The sequence below is a fragment of the Hypomesus nipponensis genome, chromosome 19 (genome assembly GCF_054491055.1).
Source record: "Hypomesus nipponensis isolate SF chromosome 19, ASM5449105v1, whole genome shotgun sequence".
NCBI classification, from domain to species: domain Eukaryota; kingdom Metazoa; phylum Chordata; class Actinopteri; order Osmeriformes; family Osmeridae; genus Hypomesus; species Hypomesus nipponensis.
Window position 1 is genome coordinate 15,914,585 of NC_140379.1, and position 17,911 is coordinate 15,932,495.

The window sequence follows — 17,911 nt, forward strand, 5'->3', positions numbered from 1 at the left end:
CATGTAGAAGGTCTAGACTACATTAGTCTTGAACTATAAATTGCATTCTGTTTGTGCAATAATAACATGAGTGGTCCAGCATGTTGGGTATAACAGGTGTGGGTCATGTCTTCTTCTCTGACAAAGTCAAGTTATAAGTCAAGTATAGTTGTAAGCTAGAACATTTACAGCTGACAAGACTGGACTGTGGACAGCAAATCATACGTGCTAACCATCACAGGTTAAGTCCTTGACTGAAATGTTCAAACATGGTCCTTCACCTGGGCAAGCCAGTGACACAGTTTTGGGTGATTCTAAGTCAACAATGTTGAACTATCCACCCATCTTCTATTTACAGAACCTACAACAGACAGTGACATCTTCTTTCACTGATACCTGGTCCTAACTATTCCCCCTTGTCGGTGGACAAGGCTGGAACAACATCAGGTAGAATTCAAGACAACAAAATAATTAATACTGAATAGTAAAACCCTTTATGTCACCATACTGAACTTTTGGAATTCTAAAATAATAATCTTAAAATAGATTTGAAGCCAAATTTAAATAGCTTTTAAACCTACCTGTGTAAAAGTCACATCCTCATAGTTAGACTATTGTCTTTATTATGTTACTCATAATTTAATAAGCAATTTGCACTGGCAGAAAAACTGAGTGTATTTCTAACATACTCTAAATCTACTGTGTAAGGTCAGAGGAGTCAGAGAAAAATAGAATACTCATATTTTACAATGTAGCCTATTTGGGGAAAATGTACAAATATTTTACCCCTCTTTTTTTTATATATTATGAAAATATATAACTCATACTAAAATATATTTAGAAAATGTAGACCTACACATCCAGACTAGTGATGTTGTTTTTATAATTACAAATTTTCATCCGTCATTTCATTTGTTGCAACCTAAATTTGTTGTGTCTTGGAACACGAATTAGCTTTTATAAAATGTGCATGAATAAGTATTTGAAATGAAATATCCACTCTACAAATGTGCTATTGGGCAAAGTTTAAATTGCTTTGTCTTACAAAAAATATATTGTAAGAAGTAAGGCTGAGGTAAACAGAAGCAGTTAAGCATACGTCTTCACCCCTGTTCAATAACAAATGAATATACATTGTTGCCGTGCAGGATCCCTGGTATTTTGATCGGCATTATTAAAACAAGGCAACATGCCTGCATCGTCAAATGACCCAGGCCTAATTAGGCCCCTAGAAACAGGCCTGCTGGGTTTCAGTAAATTATACCTCATTAAACTAATATAGGAAGACCATAATATATAACATTGTTTTGGTAACTTGGTAGCCTAGTTGTTCTCTCTACAATCTCACATTCCGTCCTAGAATATTGACATTTCAGGAGTTTTTTCCGGTTGACAAAGGCACATAATTCAGCTGTTGGGGTTTGAGTGACATGGCTTGAGGTATGAAATACAACGTATTTTTTCTCCCTTTGAGCTTAAGGTTGAATATGTTCGTTGGAGCACGTGTGTTCACAGAGTAAGTAATAGCCTACTTTTGAAACTGACGTCGGCAATAATAAACAGTTGTGCCAGGACCTACCTGTTCTCTGGATATGCACGGTAATGAAGGTCTGCGAGGCATTTTACAACTGCCATAATAACTTGTCGACGTTTCCCCCAAAGAAACGCAACTGGACCGTCTCCTGGGTCTGATCACTGGGACTTTCTCCTCGGAACTGTGGATCCTATTCGGTGCGTCCCTCGATGGGTAATAATGATCAAAACAGAGCGCCAAAAGAGAGCCGGAGACCCCAGCAAAGCATGCAAAGAAGGGTCGTAACAGGGGAGTCAAACAGCTGAGGCTGGTGAATGACACCAACCACACAACACTGGCAAAAACCAGTATAAGAACACTGTGTTTGAGTTTTAAAGTGGGTATCAGTGTTAGAAGACCCACACAACCCAGCACAAATAACAACCTGCCCACCATTTGTATCTGGTGCTGGTCTTCTCCCCACTGCAAAAACCGCAAAACCAAAAAGTCCCCTAGGTAACATGATGCTGGCAGTGACACGAGCCAACATGTATTACTTTCTTTCTTTTTCCTCCTTAAATAGAATGTTAAAAAGAAAAATGCACAGCCTATGCTAAAGAGTGGGCTGATACACTGAGTAAAACCAGACAGAAAAGTCCGCAAATACCAAAGGCTGAAGTCACTTTGCAAGCTCCTGGAAATAAGCAACGAGGTTGCCAAAAAAGCGAATGCGCCCAAATAAAGGGCAGAAATTCGAAACAATTTGGAATTCAGAATGTCTTCATTGCAAAACCTACAGACGTTGAATAAAAATCCCCTTTGGTGGTCTTGTTTTAAAGGGGTGACGCAGCTCTTCACATAGCCGTTCCTGAAGCTATCTGTGCTGTTTGCATTCCCAACCCCATCGTGGTGCCTGATTTTATTGTGCAAAACCTCTCCTTCTTCGCGTAGAGCCATGTCTTTAACTGTAGCTCCTCGATTCCCCCAAAAGTGTCCTTATTCCACTATTGTCGCCGTCTCAACGTTCAACTAAATATGGGCAAATGTACTCCATGGTCACTCAAACGTGCCCAAGCATTTTGACTAGAAGAAAGACAGGGTGAAATGTTGTTGTTTTTAGAGAAAAGGGACTCTGTGTCGCCGCCTAGAGTAGAAGTGACAATCTGCTATAAAAACTAGAGCCTACACGCGCTCTGCATTAACACTTAACACTGCAAACAAAACTGGTCGTGTGTATTTCAAACCTAAAAAGAAAACAAACCAGACCATAAAATATAATAAAAACATGTTCCAGTGTTAAAACAGGTTACTTCTGGCGACTGTACGACGTAATGGTATACATGTTATTAAACTTGGAAAAGCTAGGCTACTGAAAGTGAATGTAGGCCTACTAGTGGAGTGGAACGCTGTCAAGTCATTCAACAACTGTCCACATACGATTACAGTGTATTGGAATACGCAATGGTCACACACATCACATGCCTCCTGCCATATATTGATGTCAAACACAATCCAAAAGTTAAACCTTTTTTTCTTATTAAACTATGTTTATACGGTCTTATGCCTGCAGACTTATAAACTGACAACTGTCGGTAGTGTCTACTGCCCTCTGGTTGATTCTATTCAATTTAATACAACTTTATTACAGACTGATGGTCTAGACACTCAGACAAAAACAGAAAACTCCAACACAATAAACGATCAAGGTTAAAAAACGTTTTAAATAACTATAGGCCTACATCAGTGTATTACAAGGAGGTGTGTTCCAATGTCTCCACAACTGGTCTAAGGAGAGTAATTAGGTCATATCAAACTCATCCAACTATTTTTCATTGAGTTTGTAAAATGAAATTACATAACGCTAATGCACTCTAAAGCTCCCCCGAGACAGCAGTGCAAAACATGTTTCATAACTTTTCCCATGCGAAGACGTTCCCTAGGTGTACACGCACTTGTGCACTTACCTAGCTACATTACGTATATTTTGCCATGGTTAAGATATGATAGCCTAAATATACACCAAAGTGATCGCTCTAAACGCCTCTCTCACAAGTTGGTGAAGGAGACACGGACATGATCTGTGGCACTGACTTGTTCTTCTTCTTTTGTTCATCTCCTCTTTACAATATTAGCACATCAATTCAATAGAAAAAGTACAAACATTGGAGAACAAACACAAAGTGGGGGGATACAGGAAAAAAGACAATAGTAAACGTAAATCAGAGGCAAACTTTATAGTTAGGTTTACATTTAAGGTATTTTGTTTTATAAATGTGGTATTTACCCATCATACAAATAAAATGTAAGGTAGCAACCATGGTAGCAACGTATTGTCAGAAACATGAGTGAAATATAAAACAAATTGATCTGTATATCACCAACCGGGGAGAGGAAATGTAGGATGTGACGTACCTGGCAGTCAGCCAATCTGTTAGCTAGCAATCTATCCTGAGCATGCTAGCCAACTACATCCGGGCGGCTGATGCTGTGAGAGCTCAATCATGGTGAGAATGAAATTCCAGTTTAGACACATTTTTTCAACAATCAAATATACACATATATAACACCATTTTAAACTATGTGATACATGACTTACCAAGAATTTAATTCACGCCGCTCAAGCTGACTTAGAATTAACTTAGTGTCCTACTAACCAACTAATATGAGTAGCTAAGCTTTTTAGCACAAGCAAGCTAACTAGGCTAGCTACCTATATAGCCTTCTCTGTTTTCAAACAGAAACTGGAAAGGCTAACTAACGCAATGTTTTAACTATGGCATTATTTATTCACAATAATTTAACTGTTTATCATTATGATTACAAACGGTAGCTGGCTGCATGCATTTTGTGAGATTTGTGATACATTTGCTTAACAAGCTAGCTGATGGGATGCCTAGTTTGCTAATAAATGTTCTATGACTATGCTCTGACTGTTGTAGTTCCGCAATCAATATGACAACGATGTCACAGTTTGGAGCCCCCAGGTAATACATAACAGCGTCTACTTGGCATCGCGTCAACAATGATGTTGAAGCATTGCAAGTACCATAATTAAAGTCAACTGTGAGTGATTCAAATGTTCTCTCGATTTCGATTTTCAACTTGATTTTTTTAGGGGCGCATCCACCAGATTGAGTATGCCATGGAAGCAGTGAAACAAGGATCTGCCACTGTGGGGTTGAAATCTCGCACGCATGCAGTCCTGGTGGCTCTGAAGGTAGCTTTGTTGGCAATAACCAACCCAATCTATCACATTATTTTACAGTTTACAAGCACATGTAAACACACTGGTGAGCCTGAACATTATGACCACCTGCCTAAAATGCTGTTGGCCCTCCGTGTGCCGCCAAAACAGTGCCGACCTGCAGAGGATTGGACCTGGTGCCTTCAGGTAAAAGATGGACATGTACATGGTCATCCACGTGATGGAAAAGAGAACAGGACTTAGCAGACCAGGCAACTTTCTTCCACTGCTCCCAGGTCCAGTTCTGATGCTCCCTTGTCCATTGTAGGTGTTTGTTGTTGGTAGACAGATGTCATCATGGGCACTCTGACTGGTGTGTGGCTAGGCAGCCCCACACGTAGCAGGATGTGATGCACTGTGTTGACACATTCCTCCCGTAACCATCATAAACATGTTCCTTGACTTGTGCCACACTTGACCATGTGCCCTTGTTTGGATATGGATCGTGACTTGCTGTGAGAGGTCATAATGTTCTGGCTCATAGGTGTGAACATGCATATACGTATGGTACCTGCTAAACATAGACTAACTTAAGGGTCTTACTGTAGCTACCATGGCCCTTTAAAGCATCTGTTAAGAATTCTATTTTGTCACGATTACACAGAGAGCTCAGTCGGAGCTGGCTGCTCATCAGAAGAAAATTCTCCATGTTGACAGTCATGTAGGCATCTCCATTGCTGGCCTGACTGCCGATGCAAGACTTCTGTGGTGAGGGAAACTTCTGCTGTTGATTGCCATGACGACATTCCTGTTACTGTTAACTGAGGTCTGACAGAAGTGAATGCCTTGTTATTCCATCCTGTACATGCAGTAACTTCATGCGTCAGGAGTGCCTGGACTCCAGGTTTGTGTTTGACCGTCCACTCCCCGCGTCTCGGTTGGTGTCTCTCATTGGAAGTAGTATCCTTGTTTCCAAGATTGACATTTTGTTTTGGGAAATATCATCATTCAATAAGTTTGTGTCTGAAACGTGAATGATCAGTCTGGCAGCTCGTTTTGAAATGTCCTGCTTGCTGCGGGACAGAAACATCTACCTTGACCCGTTCTCAGAAACCCAGATCCCAACCCAGAGGTATGGAAGAAGACCTTATGGCGTGGGACTCCTCGTTGCTGGATATGACGTAAGATCAGTGTTTTAATTTGTTTGTGTATGCGCATAAATAACAAGAACGTAAGAAATGTAATTTGACACTTTTGCTGGCTCTGTTTTAGGATATGGGGCCACACATTTTCCAGACCTGTCCTTCTGCCAACTACTTTGACTGCAAGGCGATGTCCATTGGGGCTCGCTCCCAGTCAGCACGTACCTACCTGGAAAGAAACATGGACGCGTTTCTGGACTGTGAGCATTATCTTTTCCTTTGAGCAGACTCCTGACTTTCCTAACATGGTTATTGGTTGTTTAAGTTGTGTTTAAATGATTTTTCTTCTTTCTTTTTTTGAAGGTGAACTAAATGATCTGGTCCAACATGGACTTCGTGGTCTGAGAGAAACTCTGCCTGCAGAGCAAGATCTCACCACTAAGGTAAAATCAAAGGGCATGATTTACCCTGACCCCAAAAAAATCATTCCTACGGTTTCCTCTGTGCATGCAAGTCAAACAGACTCCATCAATGAAGCGCTGCATGTGATAATCATTATTTCCATCGTGGTCTGTATAAAAAAGGATTTAAAGCAAGAGATGATTAAAGCCTGACTTCTCTTTTCAGTAGCCCTCTGTGACATGCTTGCGTATAAAAAGGGCTATACAAATAAATTTGATTTGATTAGAAGATTGAGGGATTCATAAACTGAACATATCTATTCTTTCAGAATGTTTCTGTTGGGATTGTTGGCAAGGACATGGAGTTTACCATTTATGATGACGATGCTGTGGCCCGATTCTTGGAAGGACTTGAGGAGAGGCCACAGAGAAGGGTAACATATTTTTCCCCTATCAACTATTTGCTATATACTCTAGAGTTTGGCTTGAGTTCTCTTCAGTATCCTTACTTGTGGATGCCTAATATGCCTGTTCATGTTCCTTAGGTGGCACAGCCCGAGGAGGAGCCTGCTGCAGAGAGGCCGGATGAGCCCATGGAATTGTGAACAAGAACTGCTCCACTGTTGAAACAACAGAGCTCTTATGACTGCAGATAACAGTTCTGCATTCTGTCCCGATGTTATTGCACTGTTGGCCCACTCATGGTCACTTGTTATGTTAACAACATGATGCTAATTATGTTTATGATTTTTTGTGATGGATAATGCTTTGGGGTTTTGTCATTAAAGATAAACATCTTTTTCTGACTTCTTAGACTGTTTCCTTTAAACATATTTTAGTGTCTACTATAATGATATACTATGATTGAAATCACCCACATCAAGATGCAGTCTGAATGCCAGATCCATGCACCAGTTATATTTATGTTTCGACTGGTTCATGCATTCAAATAAAATAATTATGTAATACATTATTGTAAGTAAACTTAACACAATTTGAGAGATGCAATCAGAAGTGGCTATTGATTTTATTACACTGAAAAATCTATATGCCTTGTATGCAGGGGTGAAAGTAAGCCGGTACTGGCCGGTACGCCGTACCGGTAACAAATGTCTTCCCGCTACGCCGTACCGGGAATAAATCACGACACACGCACAGGCCCGTCGCGACGAGGCAAGCAAAACAAGCAATTGCTTGCGGCCCCAAGACGACGACTAGTTAAGAATAAAATGCAATGACAAACTGTGAGCGCCCCTTTGATAGTCAATGCAGTAAAGTGCAATGACACTGTTATTGTGTTATCTGCCGATTGGGCACTCGCATGTGCTGTACCTGACTACCTGACCCTCAACGTGCACCTGTATTGAAAACAATAACCCTCACCCTAAACACTTCTAAAACACATTGCCGACAGCTCTGTTTATTATAACAATACTTCTGTACTGTTGCTAGCCCGGGGCTGTGTCAGATCATACTACTAAATTGACTAAACTAAGCTTAAACCCTTTTTGACCGCCAAGGGTGCATCACTAAAGTCAAGCAGATGAGGACAGCTACTTTTAGCCTCTTTGGAATTTATTTTAAGTGTTTTACCTGTTCTGTTCCACTGTTCTGTTTTAACTATTCAGCTAATAAATAGATAAATGTTGAAATTAAGTGTTTGCAATTTATTCATAATAAAAAAACAGATACAGGTGGGTTAAAGAGTGATACTAGAGTGATAAGAAGTCCTAGTGAATGCTTGATAAGTACACTATAATAAAGTAAATAAACAAATAAATAATAAATAAATAGGCTAAGTGAAATTTTTGGTACGCGCACATTAAACCTGTACCATAGTACCACCAAGAAATAAAAACTACTTTCACCTCTGCTTGTATGTGATTGTTTGCCACAACATCTACCCACAGTGAATGACTGTAAACGGCTGGCATTATGTTCCATCTGTGTTATTCGCCTTGGCAAATATTGACCCTGTACGCTTGCTGTAGTTGTGATGTGGCCCTGAAAGTAAGCTTCCACGTCACAGGGAAGTGGAGAACGGGCAGCTCCAGAAGAAGGATCATCTCCCGAGCAATTCAATTCATCCACAAATGTGCCACGCCGAGACGGGATATTGAAGTCTATTTAGTAAGATCATAGAAGTGTGCTACGGTAATGTTATGTATATCATGTTTAACAGTTGTGCAAGAGTGACTGTTAACCATAAAGACTACGGGAAAAAAAACCTTTTAGCTAGCTATCCATCCACCATTTTCACTATTGCAAGTTAGCAATCTAGCGTGTTGACTTGATATGATGCTAATGGTTGACAGGTCATGGAGTTATTCGAATTCACTTTCGCCAAACTGGGCAAATAACGAAGACTGATATTACATTGTCATTTTCTTAAGCTATGGATCTGAATTATTACTGAGGTCAAATAACATATTAGCTAACTGTGCTAGCTAGCTAGCTACTTTAGTGCGTTTGACTCAGGGCAGGCTTGTCTACGTGGATATCACTGACAGTCGCTGCAAAACAAGTTGATTTGAAGTAGATAAGCCTGCCTGTTGCAATTAGCTGTGCGTTCAGATTAAGTCGTTCGTATGTCTAGATATGATTGTGGGTTGCGGATATTATTTCTCAACAATTATTGATGTACTTACAGGAATCATCTGCACTGTCTATAACTGGGGTTCTACAAGGAGAGAGACAATCCTACCGGCACAATGACAGCCGCTGAGAACGTTTGTTATACCTTGATCAATGTTCCAAATGACTCTGAACCTCCCTCAGAAGTCAGTTTGAAAGCAGATCTAGGTAACTGCACTACGTTTATTTCTTGCATTGTATTTCTTTCTTTTAATTATTCAAACTCGTTGCTCAAGCAAAGACCCCTACTACCATCGTTGTAATTTGGCTTTACCATGCTCCATTCACTTGACATAACATTCATACAGGAATGTCTTTATTGAATGTGTTTATAGAACAGTTTTGTAAAAGGAACAGACTTAAGAAGATACGCTCTGAATATTGATGTGACCGTAAATGTGTTCATCTGTAGAAAAGGGTGAGATCAAGGCGAAGACGGAGGCCCTGAAGAAGGTGATCATAATGATCCTGAATGGAGAGAAACTGCCCGGCCTGTTGATGACCATCATCCGCTTCGTGCTTCCACTTCAAGACCACACCATCAAGAAGCTGCTGCTCGTCTTCTGGGAGATCGTCCCCAAGACGACTCCAGATGGCAAGCTGCTGCAGGAGATGATCTTGGTCTGTGATGCCTATAGGAAGGTAGGAAGAAGCCATGAATTCAGTAAAAAAAAACTTTATTGTTCATCCCCCATAGGGGTACAGCATTGTTTTAGACGGAGGCTTAAACAGACAATACAAAACAAACAGAGGTGAATAACAATAATATAAGTAAAAGGAGAAAAATTGTAGAAGACTGAATAAATTACCTTGATCATATTTCAAACGTCTAATGCACTAGGGATGAAAGTCTTCTTATAGTTGGGCTTATTCACCAGATGTGCCTTATATCGGTATTTGGCCTAGACCTGTTTTGTATCATAGTTGATTAAGGCATAAATAATAATGGCGTGTTTCTTTATGAAATGTTACATTACAGTACACGGCTTCCGAAAGCTGCGTTTTCTATTTTCTTTAAAAAAAGTCAAATCTCTGTCTTTCAGGACCTCCAGCACCCCAACGAGTTCATCCGTGGGTCCACCCTGCGCTTCCTGTGCAAGCTGAAGGAGTCAGAGCTGCTGGAGCCCCTCATGCCTGCCATCCGGGCCTGCCTGGAGCATCGCCATAGCTACGTCCGCCGCAACGCTGTCCTGGCCATCTACACCATCTACAGGTTTGATTGGCTGAATATGTTTGTGTGTTTTGCACCCAAAGGCTCCCATCCGAAAAGAGTTACAATGACACTGCTGATATTGAACCACCTGTTGACATTTAACGAGTTACTTATTGTATGAGAAGAATGTTGCCTATCTCACCTAGCTACATTTTGATTTGGTAAGAGGAATATCTGCAAAGTTGGTTAGTGTGTCAATGTTCATTTGTGCTATTAGCCTTTAGAGAGAGGCATACACTTTTCCCTGTGTGTCCGAGGCTTCTCCGTTTTAACAGAACAAATTTCACCCGGAACATTCCGTTTCACTTAGGAACTTTGAGAATCTCATTCCGGATGCCCCCGAGTTGATCCACGATTTCCTCGTCAACGAGAAGGACGCTAGCTGCAAGAGAAACGCTTTCATGATGCTCATTCACGCAGACCAGGTGAGTGCCCCCCCCCCCAGGTGTTGTGTCCAGACTGCTGCAGTGTCCACCGAGCATGTCGCTTGTGGCCCACCTGACCGTGCTGTCTTGTGAACATGCAGGACCGCGCTCTGGACTACCTCAGCACCTGCATTGATCAAGTCCATACGTTTGGAGACATTCTCCAGTTGGTCATTGTGGAGCTGATCTACAAGGTAAGTCACACAGCGAGAGAAAAGAAAGCTCGCCCACACAGAGATGGCTTGTTACCATCCAAGTATATCATAAAGTCCAAAAGCTTGATGATTTCCCAAAGTCTCCAACTGCTGACTGTGTGTTTCAGCCGATCAAGTTGTATTCGTAGAGCCCTTTTCCCCCCCAGCAGTGTGACAGAGAGCTTACTGCACCCCGAACCAAGCTGTGAGTCTGGGTCTCCATGTGTCCCCAGGTGTGCCATGCCAACCCCTCCGAGCGTGCCCGCTTCATACGCTGCATCTACAACCTGCTGCAGTCCTCCAGCCCAGCCGTCAAGTACGAAGCCGCAGGCACCCTCGTCACGCTCTCCAGCGCCCCCACGGCCGTCAAGGTAACGCAGACCACAGTGACATCTACAGGACTGGACCCATCCAATACGTTCAGTTAAAGTGGATATGTATAAGTCACGACCAAATGCTGAGATTTGTCTTTTTTGGGCCATTTTAAACCCGTCAGCAGTACTTTAACTTCTCATTTGTAATTTCTAGTTTTTATTTTTCTTTCTCCATATTAGCTGTCTAGCTAGATAAACAGGGAGCAGAAATTGGCTATGGTTCCATAATGCATGTTCAGTTTGCATTCAGCGTAGGCCTGTGCGTTTGAGAACAGACCCCATGGTGACCCCAGCCTGTCTGGTACCATGGTGACCCCAGCCTGTCTGGTACCATGGTGACCCCAGCGTGTCTGGTACCATGGTGACCCCAGCGAGTCTGGTACCGTGGTGACCCCAGCCTGTCTGGTACCATGGTGACCCCAGCGTGTCTGGTACCATGGTGACCCCAGCGAGTCTGGTACCGTGGTGACCCCAGCCTGTCTGGTACCATGGTGACCCCAGCGTGTCTGGTACTGTGGTGACCCCAGCGTGTCTGGTACCATGGTGACCCCAGCGAGTCTGGTACCGTGGTGACCCCAGCCTGTCTGGTACCATGGTGACCCCAGCGTGTCTGGTACTGTGGTGACCCCAGCGTGTCTGGTACCGTGGTGACCCAGGCGTGTCTGGTACTATGGTGACCCCAGCGTGTCTGGTACCGTGGTGACCCCAGCCTGTCTAGTACCGTGGTGACCCCAGCCTGTCTGGTACCGTGGTGACCCCAGCCTGTCTGGTACCGTGGTGACCCAGGCGTGTCTGGTACCTGCCCCCCCTCCCTAGGCAGCCGCCCAGTGCTACATCGACCTGATCATCAAGGAGAGTGACAACAATGTCAAGCTCATCGTCCTGGACCGCCTGATCGAGCTGAAGGAGCACCCCACCCACGAGCGCGTGCTCCAGGTACAGGCCGGGACGGGGGAGGGGAGGGGGGGGGGGCAGCCTGTCGAAAGGACGTCCTGTTTCAGTGTTCCTAACCTGGGTACCTGCCTGCTGGCTCTGACCCTGTCCTCCTCCAGGACCTGGTGATGGACATCCTGCGTGTCCTGAGCACCCCAGACCTGGAGGTCAGGAAGAAGACCCTGCAGCTGGCCCTGGACCTGGTCTCATCCCGCAACGTCGAGGAGGTGTGTGTGTGTCCTTTCCTCCCACTAAGCTCCTCACCAGGAGATTTCAGTGGACTTGTCCTCTCGTAGTTCTAGAGTCGTGATGCCTCTGTGTGTGTGTGTGTGTGTGTGTGTGTGTGCTTCAGCTGGTCATCGTGCTAAAGAAGGAGGTGATCAAGACCAACAACGTGACGGAGCACGAGGACACGGATAAGTACCGGCAGCTCCTGGTGCGCACCCTGCACTCCTGCAGCGTGCGCTTCCCCGACATGGCCGCCAACGTCATCCCCGTGGTGAGCCCCGCGGTCCTGCTGCGCTCCTAAACCTCACACTCCGTGTGTGTGTGTTTTACATGGTGTGTGTGTGTGGTCTCCCAACAGCTGATGGAGTTCCTGAGTGACACGAACGAGGCGGCGGCGGCCGACGTGCTGGAGTTTGTGCGCGAGGCCATCCAGAGGTTCGAGAGCCTCAGGCCTCTGATCATAGAGAAGATGCTGGAAGTCTTCCACGCCATACGGACCGTCAAGTAAGCATCCAGAACCGGGGGGGGGGGGTTGGGGTCAACAAGCGCAAGCCCCCCGTCCCAGATCCATTTGTATAAAGATGCTCTGTGGAGGAGATGTGACTGTCCAATGTGTCGCTCTGGGACAGGATCTACAGAGGAGCGCTGTGGATTCTGGGAGAGTACTGCAGCACCAAGGACGACATACAGAACGTGATGACGGAAGTGCGCCGGTCGCTGGGAGAGGTACGTCCGCAACCGCCGAGGTTCTCCATGTCCACCCTGCCCCCCTCTCCCCTGCCCCCCTCTCCCCTGCACGCCTCTCCCCTGCACGCCTCTCCCCTGCACGCCTCTCCCCTGCCCCCCTCTCCCCTGCACGCCTCTCCCCTGCACGCCTCTCCCCTGCACGCCTCTCCCCTGCACGCCTCTCCCCTGCACGCCTCTCCCCTGCACGCCTCTCCCCTGCCCCCCTCTCCCCTGCACGCCTCTCCCCTGCCCCCCTCTCCCCTGCCCCCCTCTCCCCTGCACCCCCCCCCTCTCGCATGACGTTGCGAGTGACCCCTGTCGTCTGACTGGCCTTGTCCATCCGTCCCTCCATTGTGAGTCCAGATCCCCATCGTGGAGAACGAGATCAAGAAGGAGTCGGGGGATTCGAAGCCGGAGGAGGAGCAGAGCGCGGCGCCGGCCCAGAAGCTGGTGACGGAGATGGGGACCTACGTGACCCAGAGCGCCCTCAGCTCCTCCCGACCGTCCAAGAAGGAGGAGGACAGGTACAGGGACCCTCCCATCTGAGTGTTCATCCTCATCCACATGTGGAGTCCTCCTCCACCGTGTACAAGTCGCCTGAGAGACCAGGAGTGTGTGACTGAAGCCTGTGTGTGTGTGTGTGTGTGTGCGTGCAGACCCCCTCTCAGGGGTTTCCTGATGGAAGGGGACTTCTACGTGGCAGCCTCCCTGGCCACCACCCTCACCAAGCTGGCTCTGCGCTACGTGGGCATCGTCCCAGACAAGAAGAGACAGAACGTAAGCCCCGCCCATCCGACGGCCGCGCTCACTCCGCGTCGCTCGCTCGACGGCAACTGAATTTCAGTTGGGAGTTTTTCTGGGAGTTTTTCCTTGTCTTCCTTGAGGGTTTAGGTTGGTTGAGGGGCAGTTCTATGGGCGTTTGTGAAGCCCTCTGTGACATGCTTGCGTGTAAAAAGGGCTATAAGAAATACATTTGATTTGATTTCAGTGGTGAAACGGGCGACCAGCGCCGAGGTTATGAAGGGTGTTAAGAAGTCTGCTTCCCTCTCTCCCTCCCCTTCCCTCACCCACCCCTCCTTCCCTCCAGACGTTTGTGGCCGAGGCCATGCTCATCATGGCCACAGTGCTCCACCTGGGCAAGTCGTCTCTGCCCAAGAAGCCCATCACGGACGACGACGTGGACCGCATCTCGCTGTGCCTCAAGGTGCTATCCGAGTGCTCGCCCCTCATGAACGACATCTTCAACAAGGAGTGCCGCAAGTCGCTGTCCCACATGCTGGCCGTCCGCATGGAGGAGGAGAAGCTGTCGCAGAAGGTGACTGGGGAGCGGGGGGCGGGGGGGGCAGGGGACGAGCTCATCCATTGGTCGATACTGGACCCACTTCCTTGTTGGCCTACGCTGTGGGGAAGCTGCAGTGAGACGGTCTGGGAAGAGATTCCCACTCCATTCACTTCCTCTATCCGACGGTCGCTGTGCCTGAATCATCGACCGGCTGCTTTCCGTCTGTGTGTTGACCGTGTCGTGTGTGTTCCCGCCTTCGGCCCACAGAAAGAGTCTGAGAAGAGGAATGTGACGGTGCAAGCGGACGACCCCATCTCCTTCATGCAGCTGACGGCCAAGAACGAGACCACCTCCAAGGAGGACCAGTTCCAGCTCAGCCTGCTGGCTGCCATGGGCAACACCCAGAGGAAGGAGGCGGCCGACCCGCTGGCGTCCAAACTCAACAAGGTAGCTGCCCTCTGCTGTTCTCAGGACGCACGCTTCAGTTGTGGCTGATGGGCGGGTGGAGTTTTAATGAGTCCTGTGTTATACCCCAAAACCAGCAGCAGGTGGCAGTGTAGCTTAGAGCAACTGTCAAATGGTTGAACTGAGATTTCTGTGTTGGATGCTCTATTCCAAGGCCAGAATGATGAAGGATTTATTGGAAGTGACTGTTGAGGCTGTTTGTTTTGTCATTGCTTTCGTAGGTGACTCAGTTGACAGGATTCTCAGACCCAGTGTATGCAGAGGCCTACGTTCACGTCAACCAGTACGACATCGTGCTGGACGTCTTAGTGGTCAACCAGACCAGCGACACCCTCCAGAACTGTACCCTGGAGCTGGCCACACTGGGTGAGTGGTGAACTGGTGAACTGGGGTTCCACAACTGCGGTCGGCCTCAGCTTCATTCGGCGTGTGTGTGTGTGTGTGGGCAGCATGCATCTGTGGAACTAACCGGAACGTTCCGATCCCACAGGCGACCTGAAGCTGGTGGAGAAGCCGTCCCCTCTCACCCTGGCGCCTCACGACTTCGCCAACATCAAAGCCAACGTGAAAGTGGCGTCCACGGAGAACGGGATCATATTTGGCAACATCGGTGAGAGGATCGCCGTGGAGACTCACTGGGGGTCTCACTGGGGGTCATGTGCTTTTTTCTCCACTTACCCTGTGAAAGGTGCTCACTGTGTGTGTGTGTGTGTGTGTGTGTGTTTTTTTTGTTTTTTTTTTAGTGTATGACGTTTCGGGGGCAGCGAGCGACAGGAACTGCGTGGTCCTCAGCGACATCCACATTGACATCATGGACTACATCCAGCCCGCCTCGTGCACAGATGCAGAGTTCCGACAGATGTGGGCCGAGTTTGAGTGGGAGAACAAGGTAGGCTTGTGGACTCTGGGATGAACCCTGCCCCGGCCTTCGTGGATCCATGGGCCTTAGTTTCCGAGGGACCTGCAAACTTTCCATGGTGTTTCTGTGTGTCCGTACTGAGAGGAACCTCCTGTGTTTTTTGAAGGTGACGGTGAACACCAACATCACCGATCTGAACGATTATCTCCACCACATCCTCGGCTCCACCAACATGAAGTGCCTGACTCCTGAGAAGGTAACGGGAGCAACAAGAGGCTCAGTCTGTCGCAAGAAGGACTGTCCGCGGAAACTTGGATTCAAACTTTTGTGCTGCCGCTGTCTTTTTCATAGTATTAGGATTGGACTTGCTAAAATCCGTTTTCAGAGTCCTCCGGTTGAATCAATCACTCTGAACAGAACAATGTAGCGCACGTGACACAGAAAAAAAAAAAAAAAAGGCTTTGTACTTTTCCTTTCAAATTCAGGCAATTATGATGACGACGACGAAACGTCCTTTGTAACGGCCCTATCTTCAGTTAGCTCATCACATGGCTCCCACCAGCCAGTTAGATAGCTGGTGAAAGCTCCGTGCTCCTCAAACCCTCCCGTCTCTCTGTCTCCCTCGCCAGGCACTCTCCGGCTTCTGTGGCTTCATGGCGGCCAACCTGTACGCCCGCTCCATCTTCGGGGAGGACGCCCTGGCCAACGTGAGCATAGAGAAGCCCATCCACCTGGGCCCCGACGCTCCGGTCAACGGCCACATCCGCATCCGGGCCAAGAGCCAGGTGGGTGCCTCTTTGTCTCTCTCTTGGTCTCCCCTGGCCCACCGCAAACCCCTGGAACCAGCGCCCGTGTGCTCCACCACTGGGGACGGGGAGATCTCTTGAATGTGTCGGCTGGCCTGGGAACGCCTCGGGGTCCCCCAGGAAGAGCTGGTGGAAGTGGCCGCGGAGAGGGAAGCCTGGGCCTCCCTGCTTAGGTCGCTGCCCCCGCGACCCGATCCCCGGACAAGCGGCAGATGATGGATGGATGGATGTGTTGGATGATCGGAATCTTTCTAGAGTGGTTTCGGGTGCTAGGACGAATTGAAGTCTGTGTTTCCAAGAAGTACATTTCCTACAGTGTGCCATGCATTAATGATCAACCTCTTTTTTTTTCTTCTAAAGGGCATGGCTTTGAGTCTGGGTGACAAAATCAACCTTTCCCAGAAGAAGTCTGCAGTGTGAAGCTACTTCAACAGTCGCGCTGTAACCTCTCCCTACCCTGGCAAGACGACCCTGCAAATAATGTCTCCTATCGCTTCCCTCTCCAATTCTGTTTTATTGCTTGTGTCTGCCTCCCCTGATCACGGTATACAAAGCGCTTTCTGTCCAGTTGCGTCAATACTGTTTAATGTGTGTATGAGAGAATGTTTTTCACCATCTGTTAGATAACAGGCTCCTTCTAAGCGTCATTGCAAGTGATGTCATTGGCCTATCTATAGTTTTCAATAAACCATGTATGTTAATGGACATGTTCATACAGAGTCTTTGTTCTTCTGTGTTCATAAGATTGCTTTCTCTTCTCTGTAGGAAAAGCAGAGCATTGTGAGAAATATCCATTGTCTCTGTAAATTGCAAGGAGGTTTATAAATGCAAACTAAAATTGATGATTTTTGAATGGGTTCCAAGTCCTAGGGCTCCAATTGAACAAATGTGCAGGGATTACAATCAATGTCAATTGTAATCGATCTTTGCCAAGTATGTTTGAAAGGATGTAGGAATTAAAATATTTTCTCTTTAAGACTTGCCGCACAAGTTTGCTGTGCTCAGACTGACTTGTGCTATTCAGCGTCATAAAAAGTCACCTATGAGGAAAAAACCCCACTCTGAATTCCTCTCAGTGGAAAGGAAATTACTTTCCATTTTCTTTTTTGTGGAAAGATTTTGAATCTAAAGCACTTCACATAGCTTCTCTGAGGGGTGCACACTTTAGCGCTAAATAGTCAGTTGGAACAAGGACATCATGATAAAACCATGAAATGAACAGTGATTGCAGGGAAGGTTTGAATAACAATCCCAGGCTGATTATGAAGTGTTTGGAGTGCTAAAAACAAACCCCAGAATGAATCACACATTCTTTGTCCTCTCCCTTTCAGTTGTGCCCTGCTGTGGATGGTGCAAGGCTCGACACGTTATCAAAACATATCTGAGTCACCTTCTCAGCTTCCTCTTCTCCACTGCATTAGCATGATCAACAAAGAGCACATTTGACGACAATTCGACGCAATTTCTCCTTTCGCTGCAAAAACCTGCTTTTTCTTAACCCCCTGATTAGATATCATTTTTAGAACAGTAGTAGGTACAGATGTCTGGGCGCT

At 46.5% G+C, this 17,911-nt stretch overlaps 3 protein-coding genes across 4 annotated transcripts in view; 2 read left to right on the forward strand and 1 right to left on the reverse strand.

The window, feature by feature from the left end:
• Positions 1–2,310, reverse strand: part of pde3b (phosphodiesterase 3B) — a 30,361-nt gene extending 28,051 nt beyond the window's left edge. The window contains exon 1 of the mRNA XM_084682735.1: positions 2,290–2,310. The gene's annotated coding sequence lies outside the window, so the exon portion shown is untranslated. The remainder of the gene's footprint in view (positions 1–2,289) is intronic.
• A 1,621-nt stretch (positions 2,311–3,931) lies between these two features.
• On the forward strand, positions 3,932–7,025 carry LOC146247213 (proteasome subunit alpha type-1-like). The gene is given in 11 exon segments (XM_084682736.1): positions 3,932–3,996; positions 4,432–4,466; positions 4,469–4,476; positions 4,608–4,709; positions 5,341–5,444; positions 5,548–5,636; positions 5,787–5,857; positions 5,949–6,078; positions 6,182–6,261; positions 6,549–6,653; positions 6,765–7,025. Coding segments are annotated over 11 exon segments (834 nt in total). The 5' UTR covers positions 3,932–3,946; the 3' UTR covers positions 6,825–7,025.
• A 1,204-nt stretch (positions 7,026–8,229) lies between these two features.
• copb1 (COPI coat complex subunit beta 1) lies at positions 8,230–17,071 on the forward strand. 2 transcript variants are annotated; one of them, XM_084682574.1, is made up of 22 exons: positions 8,230–8,349; positions 8,870–9,021; positions 9,266–9,495; positions 9,897–10,066; positions 10,377–10,491; positions 10,593–10,685; positions 10,919–11,056; positions 11,876–11,995; positions 12,112–12,219; positions 12,345–12,491; positions 12,579–12,724; positions 12,850–12,946; positions 13,310–13,470; positions 13,603–13,723; positions 14,034–14,261; positions 14,496–14,675; positions 14,915–15,059; positions 15,184–15,303; positions 15,437–15,582; positions 15,719–15,808; positions 16,182–16,337; positions 16,719–17,071. In XM_084682574.1, exons 2-22 carry the CDS (start codon positions 8,931–8,933, stop codon positions 16,776–16,778), a joined length of 2,862 nt encoding a protein of 953 aa, XP_084538700.1. In that variant the 5' UTR covers positions 8,230–8,349; positions 8,870–8,930; the 3' UTR covers positions 16,779–17,071. The 2 variants fall into 2 exon arrangements, with proteins under 2 accessions (XP_084538700.1, XP_084538701.1); XM_084682575.1 differs by having other exon boundaries at positions 8,234–8,373.
• The last annotated feature ends 840 nt before the right edge of the window (positions 17,072–17,911 follow it).